The following is a 23,988-nucleotide window of genomic DNA, read 5'->3' on the forward strand; positions in this document are numbered from 1 at the left end:
ATTGGACTTTCCTCTGTTTCCGAAGAAGAGCGTCTGCTCGAAACGTTAAACCATCTTTCTTTCCTTCCCTGAGTGTGAGCTAATACGTTGCATGTACCACGTCCTCACGTTGTTGTGGTTTTTGGTGTTTGTTCTTTTTTGGGAGGATTTACTGTATATATATATATATATATATATATATATATATATATATATATATATATATATATATATATATATACATATATATATATATATATATATATATATATATATATATATATATATATATATATATATATATATATATATATATATATATATATATATATATATATATATATATATATATATATATATATATATATATATATATACATATATACAGGGGTGGACAAAATAATGGAAACACCTAGCATCATAGCATCATAATTTTGAAATATCTATAAAACAGTCAAAAGCTTGTGTATTTTTCTGGGTTTTTTTTAATTTATTATTAGCGTTGCTTAGTATGTTTTGCTAAAATTGCTGTTTCTTTTCAGATATCATCAGAAAAAGTAATTAAAATTCATTAAAATGACTGATCTATCTGACTTTCAAAGAGGTCAAATTGTTGGTGTTCGTATGGTAGGCGCTAGCGTAACGAAAACAGTCGAAATGTTTGGTGTATCATTAAGTACTGTCTCGAAAGTAATGGCAGTCTTTGAGGAAGAGGGAAAAACCTCTTCGTCGAAACAAAACTCCGGAAGAAAACCAAAACTTTCAGATAAGGACCGTCGGACTCTTACGCAAATTGTTAGAAAGGATCACAAAAGTACAGCTCCTAAAATTACTGCAGAGCTTAATGACCACCTCGAGAAACCAGTTTCCACAAGAACTGTTTTCCGGGAGCTGCACAAAGCTGGATTTCACGGGAGAGTTGCAATCAGAAAATCTCTACTTTCAAAAACAAACATTACAAAGCGTTTAGAGTGGAGTAAAAACCTACAGAATTGGTCCCTAGAGCAGTGGAAGAATGTTGTTTTCTCGGACGAGTAATCCTTTACCTTATTTCCGACCAACGGCCGAGTATACGTGTAGAGACAGCCAAAAGAAGCATTTGACCCAGACTGCCTTCTTCCAGCTGTTAAACATGGAGGAGGATCTGAGATGATCTAGCGGGGCTATATCTTGGAAATCCGCTGGCCCAATGGTTTCCCTTCATGGCAGAATTAATAGTCAAGACTATTTAAGCATTTTATCTGATCAAATTCATCCTATAGTTGTGGAACTATTTCCAGAAGGAAATGCAATCTTTCAGGATGATAATGCACCAATTCACACAGCTAAAGTTGTTACTGAATGGCACGGGGAACATTCTAGTGAAGTTGAACATCTTATCTGGCCACCACAGTCCCCAGATCTCAATATTATTGAACATTAATGGTGCATTTTAGAAAAACAAATAAGGAGTCGATATCTTCTACCATCATTACTACAAGATATGGAGACTGTTTTAGTTGAGGAATGGACAAAACTTCCTTTGGAAACAATTCAAACTTTGTACGAGTCCATACCTCGTAGAATTCAAGCTGTAACTACTGGCAAAGGCGGTCCTACCCCATATTAAAATAAATTTGTTTGAAATTTTAAGGTGTTTCCATTATTTTGTCCAATCCCTGTGTGTAAGTATGTATGTGTATATATATATATATATATATATATATATATATATATATATATATATATATATATATATATATATATATATCCAACACTGCTTGTCAAGTAGTGGTGGGTTCAAACACAGACAGAGATACACACACATAAACATACATACACACACACACATACACATGTATATATATATATATATATATATATATATATATATATATATATATATATATACAAGGCGCGTACGATATTTGAGGACAGATTATTGTTTATAAAAAACATATATAATAATAGATAATATCAAAAAATGCTATGAGGATAAAAATAAGCCTTCTTTTCTATAATGTTGTTTAATAAAGACACCTTCATTTTCAACAACTGCTTCTATATGACATCTAAAACATCTGCATGCTCGAATCAAGTGGTCCTGGTTCATTTTAGACATTACTCTGACTATGGCAGCTTTCGAAGAATCTTTGGTATTATGGGCGTGTTCATTGACCTCTCTCTCAGCAACTCTCTACATGTAATAATTCAATGGATTGAGATCTGGGGAATTAAGAGGCCAAATGTTAGGGGGCTATATGATCATGAAAATTTTCAGCCATCCATTTCTGTGTTATTGGAGCCATGTGTGATTGTGCAGAGTCTTACTGAAACACATATGACCTTCCATTGCATACACTGTCTATCCAGTGCTTAACAATTATTTCCAGGACCACAATGTAGGCGGCTTGTGGAAAGAAGTGAGAAGGTATCACATGGCCTTCATTGCTGACAACTCCTAAAACCATAACAGTTGCAGGAAATTTTGTATGCATAACACTTGGAACTTCAGAAGGGTCTGTACATAACCATCTGTTAATTCGTCAGTTAACCTTTTGATCTCGGTCGAAGTTTTTCTCGCTTGAGAAAAACCAAAGTAAATCTTCTGTTGAATTTTTCAGTTTTTTTAAGAGCCTTATAGATCTGATGTAGTGGTTTTCTTCTGGTTTTTCTGGCAAATTGACCTTTCCTCATCATATTAGACTTATATCTGAAGTCTTCGTGTGCAGCATTTCTGACTGTTCCTTCTGACACATGGAGATCTTTTGCAATTGAACTCATGGACTTTCTGGGATTGGAATCAATAGTCTGTTGAACTTGCTGGATAAATTCAGATGTTCTGATGGTTTTAGAGTGTTTAGAATGCTTTTATGCTTTGATACTAGCTATACATTTTCATCTTCAGTCTTGAACTCCTTACAAACTTTGCAGACGAAAAGTCTGGAAACTTTTAAAGATCAAGATACTTCTAAACCGCTATTCTCAGCCTTTATAACCACAATAACAGCATGCCTCTTCCTTTCTTGAGTAAGCTGAGGGCCTGCCATTACTATTTTCTGAAACAAAGATTATACAGAGTTAGCAAAAAATACAGCAGTGACCCCAAAAAGGGTATGTCCTCAAATACCTTACGCACCCTGAGTGTGTGTGTGTGTGTGTGTGTGTGTGTGTGTGTGTGTGTGTGTGTGTGTTTAAACGACGGGTTTCTTTCAGTTTCCGTCTAACGAATCCACTCACAAGGCTTTAGTCGGCCCGAGGCTATTGTAGATGACACTTGCCCAAGGTGCCACGGAATGGGACTGAACCCGGAACTATGTGTTTGGGAAGTAAGCTTCGTACCATACACCACCTATATATGTTTATACATACGTATATGTGCATGGTATCGATAAATAACCTTTACAATTTGAAACATTCAGAAAAGAATAAAAAATACAGATGACTCAGCAGAGTTTATTACAAAACAGATAAAGTTTAATTAGAAATGTCAGGACACTCCCCAGATGGGTTCCATTGGTTGCACGCAACACATCTAGATGTTACAATACAACAGACTGTAAAAATTGCAAAGATAATTTATGAACACCGTATATACAGGGTGATTAAAAAGTAACACTCGATTCTAAAATACTTATAAATTATTTGATTGTAATTTTTACCCAAAAATGGATATGAGAGGGAAGTTTTTAGTATGAGGTTTTATTTAAAATTCGATATGGGCTCCAGATGTCGCCACCAGCTTCTTGAGTTGCCCGGAAATTGCTTCAACTGATTTCGCCTAGAAATCTGGTGGGATGTGAGATGATATAACTTCTCGTTTTCGCCCTTCAAGTTCTTCCAAAGTCTTTGCTTTGGTATAGTTGTTGTTGTTGTTGTTGGCACTCCGTCGCTTACGACGTTGAGGGTTCCAGTTGATCCGATCAACGGAACAGCCTGCTCGTGAAATTAACGTACAAGTGGCTGAGCACTCCACAAACACGTGTACTCTTAACGTAGTTCTCGGGGATATTCAGCGTAACACAGTGTGGCAAGGCTGACCCTTTGAATTACAGGCACAACAGAAGCAGGAAGTAAGAGTGAGAAAAAGTTGTGGTGAAAGAGTACAGCAGGGTTCGCCACCATCCCCTGCCGGAGCCTCGTGGAGCTTTAGGTGTTTTCGCTCAATAAACACTCACAACGCCCAGTCTGGGAATCGAAACCGCGATCCTATGACCGCGAGTCCACTACCCTAACCACTGGGCCATTGCGCCTCCACGGTTTGGTATAGTAGGCTTATTCTTTTAGCCAATCCCAAGAAAAAAGTCATAATGTGTTAAATCGGGACTCCTGTTTGACCATTCATGCCGACCACGACAACCCAACCATCTCGTGGAGAAGTGGGCATTCAGCCATTCACGAACGACAAGAGCAATACGATTACAAGTAAAATGTTCATACTTCAAAAACAAACACAAAAATATCGAGAAGAAAATTACAATTGATATTCAATTTATAAGTATTTTAAATATTTTAAGATAGAGAGTTACTTTTTAATCCCCTTGTATATAAACATGCATATCAACATATGTATGAATAGATAGACAAGCAGACATACAGACAGAGAGGTAAAAGGAGGTTGCATGCCTTGGAGATCGTGTGGGTCTGGCACTGGATGTTGTGAATCACACTTTTCTTTACAGTGATAATCACGGCGACATCCTCTCCCTTGTTTAAAAGAATAACCCCACCGACAGCATTTCTCTTCTGCTTTTCCGTTGTAGCATCTGAAGTATTTTCTGCATTTGCCAGGTAAGGGGAACTCTGTATTGTCTGGTATGTGACTGCAGCGACCTATGCAAAATATGATAGATAGATAGATAGATAGATAGATAGATAGATAGATAGATAGATAGATAGATAGAAGGATGGAGGGAGAGAGAGAGAGAAATAAAGAGAGAGAGAGAGAGAGAGAGAGACAGAGAGAGAGACAGAGAGAGAGACAGAGAGAGAGACAGAGAGAGAGACAGAGAGAGAGACAGAGAGAGAGACAACAGACGGACGGAAGACAGACAGACAGATAGATAGATATATAGATAGACAGACAGACAGACAGACAGACAGGCGGATAGATAGACAGACAGACAGACAGGCAGGCAGACAGGCAGACAGACAGACAGACAGACAGATAGATAGATAGATAGATAGATAGATAGATAGATAGATAGATAGAGACATAGTATAATCTGATATGACTGTTACCTACAATCTCCCTCTACTGCAGTATCTTCAAAATGCATAATATTGGCTTCAAATTTTGACCCAAGGTCAGCAGATTTTCGTGGAGCAGAGGTAAGTTGATTATTTCGACCCCGGCGTTCAACTGGCACTTATTTCATCGACACCGAAAGAATGAAAGGCAAAGTCGACCGCGACAGTATTTGATCTGAGAACGTAAAGATGGACGAAACCCCACTTGGTCGTTTGTCCCCACATCACCCCCACGGTAACGCTTGTGCCAGATCGCCGCTTTAGAAAAATACGTAATATTTGTTAATCGGACAGAACTGCCAAAGTAGATGTCCATTGGAAACACTAAAATTCTAACATGACATCTTTAATGACTGGTGAAAATTGTATATGTCAACCTGTTCATTACTTATTTAATTAATTATTATAGGCGTTTACATAAATTTTATATGCATAGACCAATACGTAATATTTGTTAATCGGACCAATACGTAATATTTGTTAATCGGACAGAACTGCCAAAGTAGATGTCCATTGGAAACACTAAAATTCTAACATGACATCTTTAATGACTGGTGAAAATTGTATATGTCAACCTGTTCATTACTTATTTAATTAATTATTATAGGCGTTTACATAAATTTTATATGCACAGACCAATACGTAATATTTGTTAATCGGACAGAACTGCCAAAGTAGATGTCCATTGGAAACACTAAAATTCTAACATGACATCTTTAATGACTGGTGAAAATTGTATATGTCAACCTGTTCATTACTTATTTAATTAATTATTATAGGCGTTTACATAAATTTTATATGCACAGACCAATACGTAATATTTGTTAATCGGACAGAACTGCCAAAGTAGATGTCCATTGGAAACACTAAAATTCTAACATGACATCTTTAATGACTGGTGAAAATTGTATATGTCAACCTGTTCATTACTTATTTAATTAATTATTATAGGCGTTTACATAAATTTTATATGCATAGACCAATACGTAATATTTGTTAATCGGACCAATACGTAATATTTGTTAATCGGACAGAACTGCCAAAGTAGATGTCCATTGGAAACACTAAAATTCTAACATGACATCTTTAATGACTGGTGAAAATTGTATATGTCAACCTGTTCATTACTTATTTAATTAATTATTATAGGCGTTTACATAAATTTTATATGCATAGACCAATACGTAATATTTGTTAATCGGACCAATACGTAATATTTGTTAATCGGACAGAACTGCCAAAGTAGATGTCCATTGGAAACACTAAAATTCTAACATGACATCTTTAATGACTGGTGAAAATTGTATATGTCAACCTGTTCATTACTTATTTAATTAATTATTATAGGCGTTTACATAAATTTTATATGCACAGACCAATACGTAATATTTGTTAATCGGACAGAACTGCCAAAGTAGATGTCCATTGGAAACACTAAAATTCTAACATGACATCTTTAATGACTGGTGAAAATTGTATATGTCAACCTGTTCATTACTTATTTAATTAATTATTATAGGCGTTTACATAAATTTTATATGCACAGACCAATACGTAATATTTGTTAATCGGACAGAACTGCCAAAGTAGATGTCCATTGGAAACACTAAAATTCTAACATGACATCTTTAATGACTGGTGAAAATTGTATATGTCAACCTGTTCATTACTTATTTAATTAATTATTATAGGCGTTTACATAAATTTTATATGCATAGACCAATACGTAATATTTGTTAATCGGACCAATACGTAATATTTGTTAATCGGACAGAACTGCCAAAGTAGATGTCCATTGGAAACACTAAAATTCTAACATGACATCTTTAATGACTGGTGAAAATTGTATATGTCAACCTGTTCATTACTTATTTAATTAATTATTATAGGCGTTTACATAAATTTTATATGCATAGACCAATACGTAATATTTGTTAATCGGACCAATACGTAATATTTGTTAATCGGACAGAACTGCCAAAGTAGATGTCCATTGGAAACACTAAAATTCTAACATGACATCTTTAATGACTGGTGAAAATTGTATATGTCAACCTGTTCATTACTTATTTAATTAATTATTATAGGCGTTTACATAAATTTTATATGCACAGACCAATACGTAATATTTGTTAATCGGACAGAACTGCCAAAGTAGATGTCCATTGGAAACACTAAAATTCTAACATGACATCTTTAATGACTGGTGAAAATTGTATATGTCAACCTGTTCATTACTTATTTAATTAATTATTATAGGCGTTTACATAAATTTTATATGCACAGACCAATACGTAATATTTGTTAATCGGACCAATACGTAATATTTGTTAATCGGACAGAACTGCCAAAGTAGATGTCCATTGGAAACACTAAAATTCTAACATGACATCTTTAATGACTGGTGAAAATTGTATATGTCAACCTGTTCATTACTTATTTAATTAATTATTATAGGCGTTTACATAAATTTTATATGCACAGACCAATACGTATCGTAATGAAATAATTCCTGTGTCATTCGAAACGGTCGCAACTTTCTATAAAATTATATAAGAACAACGTCATCTTTTTCTCCTCTGATTCCTACTTCAACGTGTGTGTGTGTGTGCATGTGTGTGTGTGTATGTGTGTGCGTCTAAAGTTATTACCTATTGGATCGACTTGGTTTGGCACTTGGTGTGAATCACACTTTTCTTTACAGTGATAATCACGACGACATCCTCTTCCTGGTTTAAAAGAATAACCCCACTGACAGCATTTCTCTTCTGCTTTTCCGTGGTCACATCTCAAGTATTGTCTACATTTTCCAGGCACGCGGAGTTCTGATCCGTGTGGCATGTTTCTGCAACGATCTATACAAAGTAAAATAAAGTGGGCATCATTCACGTCGTACAATATAGAATTGGAAATTGTTACAGAGACCGACTTATATTCACTCACACGTACACACACAGATATATATACAGAGAGAGAGGGAGAGACAGACAGACAGAAACAGAGACAGACAGACAGAAACAGAGACAGACAGACAGAAACAGAGACAGACAGACAGACAGACAGAAACAGAGACAGACAGACAGACAGAAACAGAGACAGACAGAGAAAGAGCGAGAAGAGAGAGAGAGAGAGAGAGAGAGAGAGAGAGAGAGAGAGAGAGAGAAAGAGGGAGAGATATAACAAGAAATTTTGGTTGGAAATTCATAAATCCTTTAATGTATTGTTCTGTTGCTCATCCATACTACATTCCAACACATAGGAATTTTTTATGAGCGCAGTCCAAAGCGTTTCACATAAATGAACTTGAAGCATGCACACGCAGAAACTCCTTTCACTGAAAACAGTAATTTAATAATGGAATGAAAGAATATGTATATTTCGTTTTTGTATCTGGTTTGCAATATTCTTTATCTGAATTCGTGTGTTGAAGCATATTTTATTGCGTCTGAGGAGAGTCTTTTTCTTTTAGTGCCTTATTCCTTAACACACCCACCGGTTCGATTTCCACTCATTTACTTCTTTATTTCCTATAAAATTTTTGTTGCGTCTTGCAGCTTATTCAATAGTCGTTGACTCTTCAATAGAAAGTCAACGACTATTGAAGAGGTTGAAAGACGGTACGATAATTTTAGGAAGAAATAAATAAGTAAACGAATGGTAATTGAACCGGTGGGTGTGTTAAGGAATAAGGCACTAAAAGCGAATGACTCTCCCCAGAAACAATAGAATATTCACATAGATATATATATATATATATATATATATATATATTTATATATATATATATATATATATATATATATATATATATATATATATATATATATACACGTAGATGTTACTCACCTCTGGGATCGTGTGGGTCTGGCACTGGATGTTGTGAACCACACTTTTCTTTACAGTGATAATCACGACGACATCCTCTTCCTGGTTTAAAAGAATAACCCCACTGACAACATTTCTCTTCTGCTTTTCCGTGGTCACATCTCAAGTATTGTCTACATTTACCAGGTACGCGGAGTTCTGATCCCTGTGGCATGTTTCTGCAACGATCTATACAAAGTAAAATAAAGTGGGCATCATTCACGTCGTACAATATAGAATTGGAAATTGTTACAGAGACCGACTTAGATAGATAGATAGATAGATAGATAGATAGATAGATAGATAGATAGATAGATAGATAGATAGATAGATAGACAGACATTATCTTTTGTACTAGTCTCCGCCCCATTGCTACGACAATGCTGGGTCCCCATCGTTATGTATTGTACACTTTAACGACTTGAAACCTTCTCTGATATGTGGCGTTTAGTGGATGAGGTAATTTGATATCGCTACCTTCAGCCATATTTGTAATTTTATACGTACATTATATATATATATATATATATATATATATATATACGTACATTATATATATATATACGTACATTATATATATATATATATATATATATATATATATATACTCATACATGTGTGTGGTGGGGTGCACGTGGGGATGTTACATACCATGGACATCGTGTGGGTCTGGCACTGGATGTTGTGAACCACACTTTTCTTTACAGTGATAATCACGACGACATCCTCTTCCTGGTTTAAAAGAATAACCCCACTGACAACATTTCTCTTCTGCTTTTCCGTGGTCACATGTCAAGTATTGTCTACATTTACCAGGCACGCGGAGTTCTGATCCGTGTGGCATGTTTCTGCAACGATCTATACAAAATAAAATAAAGTGGGTATCATTCATGTCATATAATATAGATTGGAAAGTGTTACGGAGACCCACATATTCTCACTCACACGTACACAAACAAATATATATGTGTGTATATATATATGTATATATATAGTTGTATGTGTGTGTGTGTGTGTGTGTGTGTGTGTGTGTGTGTGTGTGTGTGTGTGTGTGTGTGTGTGTAAATCAAAATAAGCAACAAGGATATCCAGAGCTAATGCAGTACGATCGTTTCATGTAACTCCATTTAATTGAACAATGTAATCATTACATCAATTTAAAATGCAGAGCAATCTTCAGCTGCACAAAGACATGGAATTTAATTAAATTAGCACAGATGGACACGTTAGTATAATAATACCTAAAATCTCCCAGAGGTTAGGGAGACAGACAGAGAAATCTTGCTTTAGCCACACCATGGAAGCTGATAAAAAAATGTCAAAGAAAACTCTGCCTGTCACTGATTTTATTTGTTTTTTAGTTTATATTTATAGACTATCATATCAAACCTTGTATAGCTAATGCTTAAGAGAATAAAGGGCATTATCTGCTAGGGGTAGGGGTGAGAGAGCAGACAGAAATCATGGTTGGTATCGTCATAAACTCATGAGGTTTGGTAAAGGAAAACTTAAAACAAGATCTTGGCTGACAACTAAGGGGTCGCCCACTAGCAGACCATTGATAATGAAACAGGGGAAGTCTTATCACGTAGTACTATACTCTTTTACATATCTCAGTCATTTGACTCTGACCATGCTGGAGCACCGCCTTTAGTCGAGCAAATCGACCCCAGGACTTATTCTTTGTAAGCCTAGTATTTATGCTATCGGTTACTTTAGCCGAACCGCTAAGTTACGAGGACGTAAACGCACCACCATCGGTTGTCAAGCGATGTTGGGGTGACAAACACAGACATACAAACATATATACACACACACACACACACACACACACACACACATATATATATATATATATATATATATATATATATATATACATATATATGATGGACTTCTTTCAGTTTCTGTCTAGCAAATCCACTCACATGGCTTTGGTCGGCCCGAGGCACTTGCCCAAGGTGCCACGCAGTGGGACTGAACCCGGAACCATGTGGTTGGTAAGCAAGCTACTTACCACACAGCCAAAGTTTTAAAACAATCTTACTATATTGTATACAGATAAAATTTATGGCTATTCATAGGGCTATTAATATATCTTAATATATTAATATATATTAATATATTTAAAAAAGGATTGAAATTTATGGATACTTTTCAGTATTTATCAAACTTATACCACAATAGAGAGAGGAAAAGAAAAGAAAGTTATTTAGAAATAGTTTAATATTTATATATATTGTACACCTAAAAAACTAACTCATATGGTATCTGTGAATATATATATATATATATATATATATATATATATATATATATATATATATATATATATATATATATATATATATTCACTAGTCTGGGTTGCTTCTTTTCCATATTCTCATGCATACAATCAATTTCCTGACAATGCAATGTTGCTGTTACCATTTTTCTTTGTTGCAAAAGTGAAAAATGAATAACCCCTTCGCAGACCACCGTACAATGACCACTAAAATTTTAAGGTGAGTGTGTTAAGTAATAAGGCACTTAAAGCAAATAACTCTCCCCAGAAACAATAGAATATATGTGTGTGTGCGTGTGCACATATTTATATATACATGTGCGTATTTGTGTGTATTTGTGTGTGTGTGTGTGTGTGTGTGTGTGTGTGTGTGTGTGTGTGTGTGTGTGTGTGTGTGTGTGTGTGTGTGTGTGTGTGTGTGTGCACATATGGCTGTTACATACCATGGACATCGTGTGGGTCTGGCACTGGATGTTGTGAACCACACTTTTCTTTACAGTGATAATCACGACGACATCCTCTTCCTGGTTTAAAAGAATAACCCCACTGACAACATTTCTCTTCTGCTTTTCCGTGGTCACATCTCAAGTATTGTCTACATTTACCAGATACGGGCAGTTCTGATCCCTGTGGCATGTTTCTGCAACGATCTATACAAAGTAAAATAAAGTGGGCATCATTCACGTCGTACAATATAGAATTGGAAATTGTTACAGAGACCGACTTATATTCACTCACGCGTACACACACAAATATATGTGTGTGTGTGTGTGTGTGTGTGTGTGTGTGTGTGTGTGTGTGTGTGTGTGTGTGTGTGTGTGTGTATGCATGTATGGGAGGACTTTCGAGACCAGGTTCTACAACGTGCAACTGAAACCCTGGGATATGTTACTGCCAGACACAGAGACTGATTTGACGAGAATAATGCTGAACGTCAGCGACTATTGGTGGTAAACGCCATGCTCACAGTGTATTGTTACTCAGAGAACTGTCTACTGTGCAACGAAGTCTAGCACTTGCCCACTATGACAGTGTAAAATCACTACTGCAGCGATCTCTGAGGAAGATGCAGAACACTTGGTGGGAGGATCTTGCTCGTGATTTTCAGACTGCTGCTGCTGATGCAAATAATAGCAAGAAGCTTTACCATCTTATGAAGTTCTCCCATGAACTCTACCCAACGTTTCCCTAAATCATATATTCCATCTTTAAAAAAAAACATTTCATCTTTGGCTGACATAAACTTTCCGAATGCTTCAATTACCGCAATTTAAAAATGTCTTATTGCGTACGAAAATCTCAAAATGTTTAAATAAGTTATAATCAGTAGGAGAGATATCGGAGGAATATGGAAGATTTTGTAAAATATCATGATTCATGCTTTGCAACTTTTAGACCGTAGCTTGATAAGTGTAAGGACGTGCGTTGTCGTGGAACAAAATTGGGCCATCTCTTGGTTGCTTCTTCTTTAAATTCTCATGCATACAATACATTTCCTGGCAATGCGATGTTGCTGTTACCGTTCTGCCTTGTTACAAAAATTAATAATGAATAACTCCCTTCGCAGACCACCATACAGTGACCACTAACATTTTCAGTGTGTTAAGTAATAAGGCACTAAAAGCAAAGAACTCTCCCCAAACACAATGGGATATATATGTGTGTGTGTGTGCGTGTGTACATATATATATATATATATATATATATATATATATATATATATATATACGCATACATGTGTGTGGTGGGGTGCACGTGTGGATGTTACATACCATGGACATCGTGTGGGTCTGGCACTGGATGTTGTGAACCACACTTTTCTTTACAGTGATAATCACGACGACATCCTCTTCCTGGTTTAAAAGAATAACCCCACTGACAACATTTCTCTTCTGCTTTTCCGTGGTCACATCTCAAGTATTGTCTACATTTACCAGGTACGCGGAGTTCTGATCCGTGTGGCATGTTTCTGCAACGATCTATACAAAGTAAAATAAAGTGGGCATCATTCACGTAGTACAATATAGAATTGGAAATTGTTACAGAGACCGACTTATATTCACTCACGCGTACACACACAAATATATATATGCGTGTGTGTGTGTGTGTGTGTGTGTGTGTGTGTGTGTGTGTGTGTGTGTGTGTGTGTGTGTGTGTGTGTGTGTGTGTGTGTGTGTGTGTATGCATGTATGGGAGGACTTTCGAGACCAGGTTCTACAATGTGCAACTGAAACCCTGGGATATGTTACTGCCAGACACAGAGACTGATTTGACGAGAATAATGCTGAACGTCAGCGACTATTGGTGGTAAACGCCATGCTCACAGTGTATTGTTACTCAGAGAACTGTCTACTGTGCATCGAAGTCTAGCACTTGCCCACTATGACAGTGTAAAATCACTACTGCAGCGATCTCTGAGGAAGATGCAGAACACTTGGTGGGAGGATCTTGCTCGTGATGTTCAGGTTGCTGCTGGTACAAATGACAGCAAGAAGCTTTACCATCTTATGAAGTCCTCCCATGACCTCTACCCAACGTTTCCCTAAGTCATATATTCCATCTTTAAAAAAAACATTTCATCTTTGGCTGACATAAACTTTCCGAATGCTTCAATTACCGCAATTTAAAAATGTCTTATTGCGTACGAAAATCTCAAAATGTTTAAATAAGTTATAATCAGTAGGAGAGATATCGGAGGAATATGGAAGATTTTGTAAAATATCATGATTCAGGGTTTGCAACTTTTAGACCGTAGCTTGATAAGTATAAGGACGTGCGTTGTCGTGGAACAAAATTGGACCATCTCTATTCACTAGTCTGGGTTGCTTCTTCTTTAAATTCTCATGCATACAATACATTTCCTGGCAATACGATGTTACTGTTACCGTTCTTCCTTGTTGCAAAAATTAATAATGAATAACCCACCACGCAGACCACCATACAGTGACCACTAACATTTTCAGTGTGTTAAGTAATAAGGCACTAAAAGCAAATAACTCTCCCCAAACACAATGGAATATATGTGTGTGTGTGTGTGTGCGTGTGTACATATATATATATATATATATATATATATATATATATATATACGCATACATGTGTGTGGTGCGGTGCACGTGTGGATGTTACATACCATGGACATCGTGTGGGTCTGGCACTGGATGTTGTGAACCACACTTTTCTTTACAGTGATAATCACGACGACATCCTCTTCCTGGTTTAAAAGAATAACCCCACTGACAACATTTCTCTTCTGCTTTTCCGTGGTCACATCTCAAGTATTGTCTACATTTACCAGATACGGGCAGTTCTGATCCCTGTGGCATGTTTCTGCAACGATCTATACAAAGTAAAATAAAGTGGGCATCATTCACGTAGTACAATATAGAATTGGAAATTGTTACAGAGACCGACTTATATTCACTCACGCGTACACACACAAATATATATATATATATGTGTGTGTGTGTGTGTGTGTGTGTGTGTGTGTGTGTGTGTGTGTGTGTGTGTATGCATGTATGGGAGGACTTTCGAGACCAGGTTCTACAATGTGCAACTGAAACCCTGGGATATGTTACTGCCAGACACAGACTGATTTCACGAGAATGATGTTGAACTTCAGCGACTATTGGTGATAAATCGCTATGCTCACTGTGTATTGCTACACAGAGAACTGTCTACTGTGCAGCGAAGTCTAGCACTTGCCCACTATGACAGTGTAAAATCTCTACTGCAGCGATCTCTGAGGAAGATGCAGAACACTTGGTGGGACGATCTTGCTCGTGATGTTCAGGCTGCTACTGATGCAAATGACAGCAAGAAGCTTTACCATCTTATGAAGTTCTCCCATGACCTCTAGCCAACGTTTCCCTAAATCATATATTCCATCTTTAAAAAAAAACATTTCATCTTTGGCTGACATAAACTTTCCGAATGCTTCAATTACCGCAATTTAAAAATGTCTTATTGCGTACGAAAATCTCAAAATGTTTAAATAAGTTATAATCAGTAGGAGAGATATCGGAGGAATATGGAAGATTTTGTAAAATATCATGATTCAGGGTTTGCAACTTTTAGACCGTAGCTTGATAAGTGTAAGGACGTGCGTTGTCGTGGAACAAAATTGGGCCATCTCTATTCACTAGTCTTGGTTGCTTCTTCTTTAAATTCTCATGCATACAATACATTTCCTGGCAATGCGATGTTGCTGTTACCGTTCTGCCTTGTTACAAAAATTAATAATGAATAACTCCCTTCGCAGACCACCATACAGTGACCACTAACATTTTCAGTGTGTTAAGTAATAAGGCACTAAAAGCAAAGAACTCTCCCCAAACACAATGGGATATATATGTGTGTGTGTGTGCGTGTGTACATATATATATATATATATATATATATATATATATATATATATATATATATATATATACGCATACATGTGTGTGGTGCGGTGCACGTGTGGATGTTACATACCATGGACATCGTGTGGGTCTGGCACTGGATGTTGTGAACCACACTTTTCTTTACAGTGATAATCACGACGACATCCTCTTCCTGGTTTAAAAGAATAACCCCACTGACAACATTTCTCTTCTGCTTTTCCGTGGTCACATCTCAAGTATTGTCTACATTTTCCAGGCACGCGGAGTTCTGATCCCTGTGGCATGTTTCTGCAACGATCTATACAAAGTAAAATAAAGTGGGCATCATTCACGTCGTACAATATAGAATTGGAAATTGTTACAGAGACCGACTTATATTCACTCACGCGTACACACACAAATATATATATATGTGTGTATCTGTGTGTGTGTGTGTGTGTGTGTGTGTGTGTGTGTGTGTGTGTGTGTGTGTGTGTGTGTGTGTGTGTGTGTATGCATGTATGGGAGGATTTTCGAGACCAGGTTCTACAATGTGCAACTGAAACCCTGGGATATGTTACTGCCAGACACAGAGACTGATTTGACGAGAATAATGCTGAACGTCAGCGACTATTGGTGGTAAACGCCATGCTCACAGTGTATTGTTACTCAGAGAACTGTCTATTGTGCAACGAAGTCTAGCACTTGCCCACTATGACAGTGTAAAATCACTACTGCAGCGATCTCTGAGGAAGATGCAGAACACTTGGTGGGAGTATCTTGCTCGTGATGTTCAGGCTGCTGCTGGTACAAATGACAGCAAGAAGCTTTACCATCTTATGAAGTCCTCCCATGGCCTCTACCCAACGTTTCCCTAAGTCATATATTCCATCTTTAAAAAAAAACATTTCATCTTTGGCTGACATAAACTTTCCGAATGCTTCAATTACCGCAATTTAAAAATGTCTTATTGCGTACGAAAATCTCAAAATGTTTAAATAAGTTATAATCAGTAGGAGAGATATCGGAGGAATATGGAAGATTTTGTAAAATATCATGATTCATGCTTTGCAACTTTTAGACCGTAGCTTGATAAGTGTAAGGACGTGCGTTGTCGTGGAACAAAATTGGGCCATCTCTATTCACTAGTCTTCGTTGCTTCTTCTTTAAATTCTCATGCATACAATACATTTCCTGGCAATGCGATGTTGCTGTTACCGTTCTGCCTTGTTGCAAAAATTAATAATGAATAACTCCCTTCGCAGACCACCATACAGTGACCACTAACATTTTCAGTGTGTTAAGTAATAAGGCACTAAAAGCAAAGAACTCTCCCCAAACACAATGGGATATATATGTGTGTGTGTGTGCGTGTGTACATATATATATATATATATATATATATATATATATATATATATATATATATACGCATACATGTGTGTGGTGGGGTGCACGTGTGGATGTGACATACCATGGACATCGTGTGGGTCTGGCACTGGATGTTGTGAACCACACTTTTCTTTACAGTGATAATCACGACGACATCCTCTTCCTGGTTTAAAAGAATAACCCCACTGACAACATTTCTCTTCTGCTTTTCCGTGGTCACATCTCAAGTATTGTCTACATTTACCAGATACGGGCAGTTCTGATCCCTGTGGCATGTTTCTGCAACGATCTATACAAAGTAAAATAAAGTGGGCATCATTCACGTAGTACAATATAGAATTGGAAATTGTTACAGAGACCGACTTATATTCACTCACGCGTACACACACAAATATATATATGTGTGTGTGTGTGTGTGTGTGTGTGTGTGTGTGTGTGTGTGTGTGTGTGTGTGTGTGTGTGTGTATGCATATATGGGAGGATTTTCGAGACCAGGTTCTACAATGTGCAACTGAAACCCTGGGATATGTTACTGCCAGACACAGAGACTGATTTGACGAGAATAATGCTGAACGTCAGCGACTATTGGTGGTAAACGCCATGCTCACAGTGTATTGTTACTCAGAGAACTGTCTACTGTGCAACGAAGTCTAGCACTTGCCCACTATGACAGTGTAAAATCACTACTGCAGCGATCTCTGAGGAAGATGCAGAACACTTGGTGGGAGGATCTTGCTCGTGATGTTCAGGCTGCTGCTGGTACAAATGACAGCAAGAAGCTTTACCATCTTATGAAGTCCTCCCATGACCTCTACCCAACGTTTCCCTAAGTCATATATTCCATCTTTAAAAAAAAACATTTCATCTTTGGCTGACATAAACTTTCCGAATGCTTCAATTACCGCAATTTAAAAATGTCTTATTGCGTACGAAAATCTCAAAATGTTTAAATAAGTTATAATCAGTAGGAGAGATATCGGAGGAATATGGAAGATTTTGTAAAATATCATGATTCATGCTTTGCAACTTTTAGACCGTAGCTTGATAAGTGTACGGACGTGCGTTGTCGTGGAACAAAATTGGACCATCTCTATTCACTAGTCTGGGTTGCTTCTTCTTTAAATTCTCATGCAAACAATACATTTCCTGGCAATGCGATGTTGCTGTTACCGTTCTGCCTTGTTACAAAAATTAATAATGAATAACTCCCTTCGCAAACCACCATACAGTGACCACTAACATTTTCAGTGTGTTAAGTAATAAGGCACTAAAAGCAAATAACTCTCCCCAAACACAATGGAATATATGTGTGCGTGTGTACATATATATATATATATATATATATATATATATATATATATATATATATATATATATATATATATATATATATATATATATATATACATATATATATATGTATATATATACATATATATATATATATATATATATATATATATATATACGCATACATGTGTGTGGTGGGGTGCACGTGGGGATGTTACATACCATGGACATCGTGTGGGTCTGGCACTGGATGTTGTGAACCACACTTTTCTTTACAGTGATAATCACGACGACATCCTCTTCCTGGTTTAAAAGAATAACCCCACTGACAACATTTCTCTTCTGCTTTTCCGTGGTCACATCTCAAGTATTGTCTACATTTACCAGGTACGCGGAGTTCTGATCCGTGTGGCATGTTTCTGCAACGATCTATACAAAGTAAAATAAAGTGGGCATCATTCACGTAGTACAATATAGAATTGGAAATTGTTACAGAGACCGACTTATATTCACTCACGCGTACACACACAAATATATATATATATGTGTGTGTGTGTGTGTGTGTGTGTGTGTGTGTGTGTGTGTGTGTGTGTGTGTGTGTGTGTGTGTGTGTGTGTGTGTGTGTGTGTGTGTGTGTGTGTGTATGCATGTATGGGAGGACTTTCGAGACCAGGTTCTACAATGTGCAACTGAAACCCTGGGATATGTTACTGCCAGACACAGACTGATTTCACGAGAATGATGTTGAACTTCAGCAACTATGCTCAATGTGTATTGCTACACAGAGAACTGTCTACTGTGCAGCGAAGTCTAGCACTTGCCCACTATGACAGTGTAAAATCTCTACAGCAGCAATCTCTGAGGAAGATGCAGAACACTTGGTGGGACGATCTTGCTCGTGATGTTCAGGCTGCTGCTGATGCAAATGACAGCAAGAAGCTTTACCATCTTATGAAGTTCTCCCATGACCTCTACCCAACGTTTCCCTAAATCATATATTCCATCTTTAAAAAAAAACATTTCATCTTTGGCTGACATAAACTTTCCGAATGCTTCAATTACCGCAATTTAAAAATGTCTTATTACGTACGAAAATCTCAAAATGTTTAAATAAGTTATAATCAGTAGGAGAGATATCGGAGGAATATGGAAGATTTTGTAAAATATCATGATTCATGCTTTGCAACTTTTAGACCGTAGCTTGATAAGTGTAAGGACGTGCGTTGTCGTGGAACAAAATTGGGCCATCTCTATTCACTAGTCTTGGTTGCTTCTTCTTTAAATTCTCATGCATACAATACATTTCCTGGCAATGCGATGTTGCTGTTACCGTTCTGCCTTGTTGCAAAAATTAATAATGAATAACTCCCTTCGCAGACCACCATACAGTGACCACTAACATTTTCAGTGTGTTAAGTAATAAGGCACTAAAAGCAAATAACTCTCCCCAGACAACAATGTGTGTGTGTGTGTGTGTGTGTGTGTGTGTGTGTGTGTGTGTGTGTGTTTATGTGTACATATTTAGATATACATACATGTGTGGGGGGTGCTCGTGGGGATGTTACATACCATGGACATCGTGTGGGTCTGGCACTGGATGTTGTGAACCACACTTTTCTTTACAGTGATAATCACGACGACATCCTCTTCCTGGTTTAAAAGAATAACCCCACTGACAACATTTCTCTTCTGCTTTTCCGTGGTCACATCTCAAGTATTGTCTACATTTACCAGATACGGGCAGTTCTGATCCCTGTGGCATATTTCTGCAACGATCTATACAAAGTAAAATAAAGTGGGCATCATTCACGTAGTACAATATAGAATTGGAAATTGTTACAGAGACCGACTTATATTCACTCACGCGTACACACACAAATATATATATATATATGTGTGTGTGTGTGTGTGTGTGTGTATGCATGTATGGGAGGACTTTCGAGACCAGGTTCTACAATGTGCAACTGAAACCCTGGGATATGTTACTGCCAGACACAGACTGATTTCACGAGAATGATGTTGAACTTCAGCGACTATTGGTGATAAATCGCTATGCTCACTGTGTATTGCTACACAGAGAACTGTCTACTGTGCAGCGAAGTCTAGCACTTGCCCACTATGACAGTGTAAAATCTCTACTGCAGCGATCTCTGAGGAAGATGCAGAACACTTGGTGGGACGATCTTGCTCGTGATGTTCAGGCTGCTGCTGATGCAAATGACAGCAAGAAGCTTTACCATCTTATGAAGTTCTCCCATGACCTCTACCCAACGTTTCCCTAAATCATATATTCCATCTTTAAAAAAAAACATTTCATCTTTGGCTGACATAAACTTTCCGAATGCTTCAATTACCGCAATTTAAAAATGTCTTATTGCGTACGAAAATCTCAAAATGTTTAAATAAGTTATAATCAGTAGGAGAGATATCGGAGGAATATGGAAGATTTTGTAAAATATCATGATTCAGGGTTTGCAACTTTTAGACCGTAGCTTGATAAGTATAAGGACGTGCGTTGTCGTGGAACAAAATTGGGCCATCTCTATTCACTAGTCTGGGTTGCTTCTTCTTTAAATTCTCATGCATACAATACATTTCCTGGCAATGCGATGTTGCTGTTACCGTTCTGCCTTGTTGCAAAAATTAATAATGAATAACCCACCACGCAGACCACCATACAGTGACCACTAACATTTTCAGTGTGTTAAGTAATAAGGCACTAAAAGCAAAGAACTCTCCCCAAACACAATGGGATATATATGTGTGTGTGTGTGCGTGTGTACATATATATATATATATATATATATATATATATATATATATATATATATATATACGCATACATGTGTGTGGTGCGGTGCACGTGTGGATGTTACATACCATGGACATCGTGTGGGTCTGGCACTGGATGTTGTGAACCACACTTTTCTTTACAGTGATAATCACGACGACATCCTCTTCCTGGTTTAAAAGAATAACCCCATTGACAACATTTCTCTTCTGCTTTTCCGTGGTCACATCTCAAGTATTGTCTACATTTTCCAGGCACGCGGAGTTCTGATCCCTGTGGCATGTTTCTGCAACGATCTATACAAAGTAAAATAAAGTGGGCATCATTCACGTAGTACAATATAGAATTGGAAATTGTTACAGAGACCGACTTATATTCACTCACGCGTACACACACAAATATATATATGCGTGTGTGTGTGTGTGTGTGTGTGTGTGTGTGTGTGTGTGTGTGTGTGTGTGTGTGTATGCATGTATGGGAGGACTTTCGAGACCAGGTTCTACAATGTGCAACTGAAACCCTGGGATATGTTACTGCCAGACACAGAGACTGATTTGACGAGAATAATGCTGAACGTCAGCGACTATTGGTGGTAAACGCCATGCTCACAGTGTATTGTTACTCAGAGAACTGTCTACTGTGCATCGAAGTCTAGCACTTGCCCACTATGACAGTGTAAAATCACTACTGCAGCGATCTCTGAGGAAGATGCAGAACACTTGGTGGGAGGATCTTGCTCGTGATGTTCAGACTGCTGCTGCTGATGCAAATGACAGCAAGAAGCTTTACCATCTTATGAAGTTCTCCCATGACCTCTACCCAACGTTTCCCTAAATCATATATTCCATCTTTAAAAAAAAACATTTCATCTTTGGCTGACATAAACTTTCCGAATGCTTCAATTACCGCAATTTAAAAATGTCTTATTGCGTACGAAAATCTCAAAATGTTTAAATAAGTTATAATCAGTAGGAGAGATATCGGAGGAATATGGAAGATTTTGTAAAATATCATGATTCAGGGTTTGCAACTTTTAGACCGTAGCTTGATAAGTGTAAGGACGTGCGTTGTCGTGGAACAAAATTGGACCATCTCTATTCACTAGTCTGGGTTGCTTCTTCTTTAAATTCTCATGCATACAATACATTTCCTGGCAATACGATGTTACTGTTACCGTTCTTCCTTGTTGCAAAGATTAATAATGAATAACCCACCACGCAGACCACCATACAGTGACCACTAACATTTTCAGTGTGTTAAGTAATAAGGCACTAAAAGCAAAGAACTCTCCCCAGACAACATTGTGTGTGTGTGTGTGTGTGTGTGTGTGTGTGTGTGTGTGTGTGTGTGTGTGTGTGTGTGTGTGTGTGTGTGTGTGTGTGTGTGTGTGTGTGTGTGTGTGCATATTTAGATATACATACATGTGTGGGGGGTGCTCGTGGGGATGTTACATACCATGGACATCGTGTGGGTCTGGCACTGGATGTTGTGAACCACACTTTTCTTTACAGTGATAATCACGACGACATCCTCTTCCTGGTTTAAAAGAATAACCCCATTGACAACATTTCTCTTCTGCTTTTCCGTGGTCACATCTCAAGTATTGTCTACATTTACCAGATACGGGCAGTTCTGATCCCTGTGGCATATTTCTACAACGATCTATACAAAGTAAAATAAAGTGGGCATCATTCACGTCGTACAATATAGAATTGGAAATTGTTACAGAGACCCACATATTCTCACTCAACGTACTCACTCAAATATATATATATGTTCTCCTGCTGTTGTCAAAGAGTATCCATTTTTCATCACATGTAGTTATCTGATGCAAAAATGGTTCTTTTTCCAGTGGAGGAAACACTAAGAACACTTCAAGGCACCTGTACTTTTGAATCTTGTTCAGTTGATGTGGAACAAATCTATCTATCTTTTTAACTTTCGAACTTTTTCTCCGGTGTCGAGAAACAGCTGAGTGAGATGTTTGGAGTTCTGATGAAAGTTTTCGAACAGTTGTTCTCGGATTTTGTCCAACCAAAGCATTTAATCCATCATGCCGAGATTTTGGCCATCATCATGGTTCATTTTCAAGGCTATCACCTGAATGAGATCTTTGGAACCATCTCTAAACAGTTATGATGTCAACAAAACCATTACCAAAGGCCCGCTTGATATTTCGTAGAGCTTCTGCGGCAGAGCGACCTAGTTTGTATTCACACAAGAAAACCACTTAGCATTGTTTAGTTGTTATCATTTCCATAAGGTCTGTGGATACGAATTTTGTATAGCAATATTGTTTGGAAAGAAAAGGATTCAAGATTAAATGCAAAGGTATACATAGTTGTTTTTAAGTGACTGAAATAACAGGTAATTAAAAATGCGACATTTTATGCGTGACAACCTAATATTATCATATTTCTACAATCGGTTATACTTAAGTGTCTCTGATGTTATTGTGTAATAAAAATCACACAACATGCATGACTGAACTCTCGTTCTCATTCATATTTACTGAAATGATATTTCATTGCTGACCTGAATGTCGTTGAAACAACGGTGTGGGGGTATTGCGTGTATGCATGTATGTGTCTATGAATGTAAGGCAGAAGGCACTTGCAGAAGGTACCACACATTGAGACTGAACCCGAAACTATGTAGTTGAGAATCAAACTTCTTAAAACCGGAAAGAAAGATACCTTGCTATGCCTATGGAGAAGGTTTGTCTTCAGTCGTCTGGATTACCCCTCTCAACTGCAGTCGCCTCAGAGCGTCAAATTGATGACTGGACTCGAGGC

At 37.3% G+C, this 23,988-nt stretch overlaps 1 protein-coding gene across 1 annotated transcript in view; it reads right to left on the reverse strand.

Moving 5' to 3' along the window:
• Window positions 1–4,457: 4,457 nt before the first annotated feature.
• LOC106883332 (uncharacterized) overlaps window positions 4,458–23,988 on the reverse strand; it is a 51,647-nt gene continuing 32,116 nt past the window's right edge. The window contains exons 9-21 of the mRNA XM_089356229.1: window positions 22,649–22,855; window positions 21,283–21,489; window positions 19,972–20,178; window positions 18,625–18,831; window positions 17,195–17,401; window positions 15,833–16,039; window positions 14,490–14,696; window positions 13,129–13,335; window positions 11,800–12,006; window positions 9,724–9,930; window positions 9,055–9,261; window positions 7,860–8,063; window positions 4,458–4,791 (exon numbers count right to left, since the gene is read on the reverse strand). Of these exons, the coding sequence (XP_089212355.1) occupies window positions 4,484–4,791; window positions 7,860–8,063; window positions 9,055–9,261; window positions 9,724–9,930; window positions 11,800–12,006; window positions 13,129–13,335; window positions 14,490–14,696; window positions 15,833–16,039; window positions 17,195–17,401; window positions 18,625–18,831; window positions 19,972–20,178; window positions 21,283–21,489; window positions 22,649–22,855 (2,789 nt within the window). The 3' untranslated portion in view covers window positions 4,458–4,483. The remainder of the gene's footprint in view (window positions 4,792–7,859; window positions 8,064–9,054; window positions 9,262–9,723; window positions 9,931–11,799; window positions 12,007–13,128; window positions 13,336–14,489; window positions 14,697–15,832; window positions 16,040–17,194; window positions 17,402–18,624; window positions 18,832–19,971; window positions 20,179–21,282; window positions 21,490–22,648; window positions 22,856–23,988) is intronic.

This window comes from Octopus bimaculoides, chromosome 8 (genome assembly GCF_046866305.1).
Source record: "Octopus bimaculoides isolate indiv1 chromosome 8, ASM4686630v1, whole genome shotgun sequence".
NCBI classification, from domain to species: Eukaryota; Metazoa; Mollusca; class Cephalopoda; order Octopoda; family Octopodidae; genus Octopus; species Octopus bimaculoides.